Below are 6,056 nucleotides of genomic sequence, written 5' to 3'. Positions count from 1 at the left end.
ATATATATATATATATATATATATATTTGCATGCAAGCACAAAGAGGAATTAAGATGGATTACGTTAGAGCAGCCTCAGTGACGACAACGGCTGCTGCTACACTGTGACAACGCAGCCCCATCGTGCATGCGCGCCTTGCTGGTACTAATTAACCTTCGGTTGAATGTTATGTGTTTTTCTTACTTAATCCTGTGAGGATATTCTATTGTAACTCAAGCTACTTGCAACATACTCCGAGCTTCCAGCTAGTCATAGTCCGTTGGTATGCCGCATGCGTGGGCTTCGCGGCTTCGGCCATTCGAATCTTCCTCTGAAATCTGCGAACTTTGGGGTTTGAAAACCTTTCCGTTTTTAAATCTTGCTTGAACTATAAGTCATAAAGAGAAGCGTTCCAGGATCCTACAGGACCTGCAGCTGCAGCCGAAATGGCGACTACCCCGAGTGCGAAGGCGCTCAACTTGGCGCGTTCAGCCGAGGCGTTGTGTGTGCCGTTGGGGGAGGCTTCTTGCTGCCGTTCAATTGTCAAGCAGGACATGCAGCAGCTGGATGACTGTGTGGAGTTCCTCGTGCTGGGCCAGAAGGTGAAAGGCGATGCAGCATTCTCTTCAGGGCCCCCCCGGCTAAAATATGAATCCCCTGGGAAGCTCGCAACCATAGGGGAAACGCGCGGCGATGCCAACCAGGAAGCAGATGGTATATTTACACAGCCGTCTACGAGCGGATCTGCTCCTACATGTGCCGCTGCACCTGGGCGCTGTACTGTCACGTCGAGGCAGGGCGTAAGCTTCGATTGGTTAGTTGCACTGGGGTGTCTGAACTGTGGGGCCCCAATAGAGCTGCGCCGCGATCTGGTAACAGCAGCAGAGGAAGCAGTAGCAGCTGCCGCTGCATGCGCGAAAGGCGGTGGTGCTGCTGCTCTTGCTCTAGCGGCTGAGAAGGCAGTGCTGCGGTGTCGTCGCTGTGGGCATGATATCGCTCCTCTTCATTCTTCTGACGAATCGGAATCTCTTATAGAAAGAATGGAGGCGCGTACCTATGCTAAACCAGGCCTCGCCTCTGGAGGGGTATACATGTACGGCAGCCGCAGCTGCTACAACTTCGGCTCCGTGAGCAAGAAGGGGTGGCAACAGCGGTTTTTGGGGGCTGAGTTCGAGCAGCAGCAGCTGCAGCATCACCTCAAAATCATGCTTTCTGCAGGAGACGGAGGCAACAAAAGCACCTGCAAGGAGATCTGCGAGCGTTGCGGACACACAGAGGCTTTCTTCTCAACTTTCCAGGCAAGAAGTGCTGATGAGGGTATGACGGTGATGTATGAATGCACCAGTTGCCATCATAGAAAGGTGTTCAACAACTGACAGAAACAACAACAACGCCAGACAGGATGCGTATGCAGCGCAACTCAAACCAACCGTGCCTCCGGCTTTGCAGATCTTGTCACTGTAAACAACAAACGCATTTAGGACCTGAAACTCAGCAGATACTGTTTTCTCTTTTGTGGACTACCGAAAGAAGATGCATGGCAGTCTCCACAACTGCCTGGGCAACTTTTGTTGTCTGTGTACCCCTCAAATCTGTGACGTGATATTAGTCACTCCCCTCAAGGAGCAGTTGCATAGCAGAGGGGGCTGTGCTCACTTTATTCTTTTTTCCGGGGGGGGGCGTGCTGAATTCAGGCCTTCAATAGTTTTTGGAGTAACTTTTTTTTTTGAAAAATTTAACTCACAAACCTGCTGGTATTCATTTCTCTGTTTCGACAAGCCTGCACAGCCTGCCTTAATGCTGCTTATCTGGTTATTAAAGGAAGTACAGAAATGCGAAGGCACACCAGACTGAGTTATCACCTGTATACAGATGTGATCTGTGTGTATTCTGATGTGGGTCTTATAGACTTGTATATTTCCTCCATATATGACATCTATGCTGATGTGTTTGGGGAGAAGGTTGTTGCGTTTTCTTGGATCGGGAACAGTGGATTTGTTGCAATGGTAAAACCACTTATTTCTTCCAGATGAGAAGCAGTAGATGCATTTCGAGGCAGTTTGCTCTGTTCACAAGCAGCTTTTTCAGGCGCAGCCGAAGTGTTCCCATAGGCAACAGCGTTCACAATATACTCTCTAAATTCAGCATAGAATTAAAAGAGAACATATACCCCGTTTTGCCACCAAAGGCCAAGGTTAGCAGTCTCGACCAAGGGGGCCCCCTGGTGGGGGCCCCCCCAGGCCACCGGCCGACGAACGGGCTTCGGTCAATGCCGACTGATCGATTGATAGGAAACTCTGTGCAGCATTTCTGAACTTTCAAAACTAAAAATGTCAGGGTTCAATGGTTAGTTGGTTTTCTTCGTTACCCAATGCTCCGCAGCTGCGGTATCTATTTCTTGCGAATTTCAAGCGAAGCATCTCTTCCCTGTCCGCAAATCCCCTTTTTTACTCATCTCACACAATTAAAGAATTTAAACAATGACACGACTGCTTGTCTGAAGTATTGGAGGAAACCCGCGTTTGTCGGGGGGTCGCGCTTCTGCTCTACGGCTTTATGCGGTGGCTGTGATGTGGATTTCGCTGGAAACCAGGGAGCAAAATCAGTAGCGGAAAGCACTGCTCAACTATTCAAAGAAAACACTAAATCGCTGCACGGAAAACTCCTTTCTCGGGCCAACATGAACCCAACAAAACAGACAACAGCAACACCAGTTGTTGCCTCCGCAACATCTGAAGTACTGAAACCTCGTTCTGACGCACGCTTGGCCGTACACTCTTGTGAAACTCATGAAGGGGTCATCGTAGAAGATGCGGGGGGAGACGTGCTCCAGGGGAAAAATGAGAAAACGCGTCTCAAACGAAAAGACAATCACATGGCCTCCCTGCCCCCGGTTGCCAAGCGCAGCGGCCAAAAAGTTCAACGAAGCATCGACTCCTTCAACTTGTGCAGCAAAAAGCCACCAACTTCATTTTCGCCTTCTCCCGCCTCAGCAGTAATACGTAGCTCTGTGCTGCAGTGCGGCCCTTTAGGACCCCTTGACCCAATTCCCGTCTCTTTTCTTACTTGGAATGTCAACGGGCTGCTGCCTCGAGTTCGAGCATCCCAGTGGATGCAGTTTGCCGATTACGTGAAGGAAATAAAGCCAGTGAGTCGTGCTGATGCATTCATTAACGAGTGATTGGCGCGGTTCATGATTCTTTATCCCCTTAAGTGAATCTTTTAGATTGGCAAGAAACATGGTGGTAGACAATGTCAGTAGAATACGCATTCATTGTCGTTGTATTTTCTTTTTTTGCGTTTATCAGGACGTTATCTGCATGCAAGAGATCCGACTGCCCGCGATGGGCCCTGCAGGTGGGTCGGTATATTTGCTTTAGATCTGCCATTTATTAGCAGCACATGCATACCCACTGAATTCTTTCCTGCAGTGTACTCCCACTGCCCCGCTTTGTGTGTTTCACCAACAGGATGTCGAAAGAATGATGGACAGCCACGAGAACGTGGGGCAGTTCGTGCTGAAGCTGCAGGAGCAGCATCAGCAGCAGAAAAGAGAGAAGTGGAGACAATTGCTTCTTCTTTGCGTGCTGCTTTGAATGCCCTGCCGGACTACAACGTCTTAATGTCTCTAGCGGACTGGAAATACAGCGGTATGCATGCATGCAATGACAAAGATAGGTGCAATTAACTCCGTAGAGATCCTGAGAGGCAGCTGTTCCTAGAACTAATATATATATATATATATACTTATATATATATATATATATTTATTTATGGGTTTTGTCCGTGTGAAGATTGTGTTGGGTTGCGGCGATTCTGTAGGACAGTTTTTGCTGCTGAGGAAACACCTGCGGGTCAGCAGAACAGGAATGTTCTTTTATCTCATTGTCTCATTTTGTTTCCCTTACTCTCTTTATCTCCTTCCCGGCTTTTGCCTTCTGCACTCTCTTGTCTCTGTTGCGCCTTTTCTATCCTCACCCTTTTTGTCTCCCCGAGACTTGCTATCTCTATTCTTTTTTTCTCCTTCCCTTCCTCTGTTTCCCTTCGTCTTTTTGTCCCATTTCCTCTGTTTATCTCCCTTACTCTCCGGAATAATTAAAGTCTGTGTATTGTTCCGAACCTTCACATAGTGCGCTTCGCGTAAATGGTTGTATGCGCGCTTCGGCATTTTATCATTCTATTTCTTGTCGCTTGTCTCCTGGGTGCTTTATCACTTTATTTCTTGCCATATGCCTCCGATATTCTGTCGCCTTTCTTCTTGTTATTTATCACGTCAATTTTTACTATTTTTCGTGTTTACTGCGTTGATAATTTATGACTTTATTCCTCTCCGTGTACCTTTTTTGTATTTTGCCATCTGTTTGTAAGGTGGAGTCTATTCGTTACAATCTTAACGAGAAGGACCCAAGTATTCATCACACAGTACGTCCCCGCTTTTGCAGAACACTTCAAGAATTTCTGTGGGTTGTGATGATGCTGCTGCTTCACTATCTTTCCCCTGTCAGTGAGGGGCTGAGAACAAACCAATAATATACCAACGCCTCGCGCAGTACCTTGCTGGTACTGCTTCTCTTCCTAAGCAGCGGTTGCAAGAGCCCCACACGATACCATAGCAAGCTCTGGCTGTTTTGCCGCTGCTGCTGCTAACGCTGCAGCCGATGCTGCTGCTGCACCTTGTAATAAGTGGGTGAGGTGCTGGTGCGCTGTTTGTCTGTACAGGAGGGTCGGGTCATAGTGGCTGATTTTGGTTGTTTTGCTTTTCTCACAACGTCAGTTGAGGAGACATTTCACAACATCACAATATCTCTCTTCGTTTTTCTTCCATTTTGATTTGGGTCTAACAGATAATCGGAAACACGCTGACTGAGGCAGTTTTATTCGTTTGTTGCGTCGGGTAAGAATGCTTCAATTTGTTATGAATGGTTGATGGTTGGGTTTCTCAGATACTCGCCAAACAATGGATGGGCAGAAGGCAGTTTCCAAAGACGGAGGAACTGGGACGAGGCGCTTCTCAAGTTTATGCAACAAAGTGAGGGGTGCCCTCAAACGAGTAAATATATATATATATATATATTTAAGTATATATATTTTAACATATTTATTTAAATGTATATTCATGTATTTACGCACACATATTGAAGTGCCTACATTTGAACATCTATATATATATATATATTTGCATATGTATTTAAATCGGTGTATTGTACATAATTCACAAATTGCTTCAATATTCACGAATGTGAGGCTCTCGAAGATTTGCTGTTTAAACTGAACCATTTTGTTTGTCATTTCGCTGTGAAACGGGGCTGTTCAGCCGAAGGCGCATGCACCCAGACGAATCGGGATATGAAATATATATATATGATTCATACCATGCATTTAAAAAATGCGTATATAATATGTTTTGTATGTGCGGCTGTCAGTAGCGCTATAGTGTACTGGTTCCTCGCAGTAGGAAGAGCAGCATTTGGTTTTTGTTGCCAAATCTGCATCCATTGTATTATCTGCCTTCCTTCACTCGAGCGTCTTTTCAAAAGAGCATCTTCAACAGGCATTGCCTTTACTTCGTCCTACTACTCGCAGCAGCAATTGTTTGCGTTTAGGGTATAGAGTTTGGGGCATGCACTGCTATGCGTTTTTCCTGTGTCAGAGAAGAAGCCGCTTATCTGGATGGGGGATGTGAATTGGTGAGACGCCCCAGTGGGTCTCTAATATCGTCGTTTAGACTGACGTCTCACGACGATCATGTCCTCACACTTAATCAATTTTTCGTATTCTTCACCTCATTTAATCGCATTGAGCGTCTTGAGTTATTCTCGCAACTGAGGGTCGCCACCCGTGGGGCTACTCATTGTTTATTCGCCTCCTTGTTCTTCTCTTCTCATTGCTCGTCTACGTCCGTGATGCTTTTTGTTCTTCGTTGTTTGATTTGCTTTTGTAATGCAGCGCACCCACAGACGCAGATTTGTCGCACCCGAAAATATTTAGAAGTGCACATCAGCCTGACCCCAACCTCAAGCCAGTACGAAGGGACACCTAACCCTGCCTACGGAATATATATATATATGCATGTATA

At 46.4% G+C, this 6,056-nt stretch overlaps 1 protein-coding gene across 1 annotated transcript; it reads left to right on the top strand.

Annotated features, from left to right (window-relative positions):
* Positions 1–426: 426 nt before the first annotated feature.
* On the top strand, positions 427–6,020 carry EAH_00026210 (RNA polymerase, putative; the record flags this gene model as incomplete). The annotated part of the gene is made up of 11 exons (XM_013396550.1): positions 427–1,297; positions 1,889–1,986; positions 2,574–3,128; positions 3,289–3,337; positions 3,451–3,630; positions 3,803–3,834; positions 4,349–4,402; positions 4,700–4,749; positions 4,924–5,009; positions 5,631–5,667; positions 5,927–6,020. 11 exons carry the CDS (start codon positions 427–429, stop codon positions 6,018–6,020), a joined length of 2,106 nt encoding a protein of 701 aa, XP_013252004.1.
* Between the last annotated feature and the right edge of the window lie 36 nt (positions 6,021–6,056).

The sequence above is a fragment of the Eimeria acervulina genome, genomic scaffold, assembly GCF_000499425.1.
Source record: "Eimeria acervulina Houghton genomic scaffold, Eah_scaff218, whole genome shotgun sequence".
NCBI lineage: Eukaryota > Apicomplexa > Conoidasida > Eucoccidiorida > Eimeriidae > Eimeria > Eimeria acervulina.
This window is presented reverse-complemented; position numbering and strand designations above follow the sequence as displayed.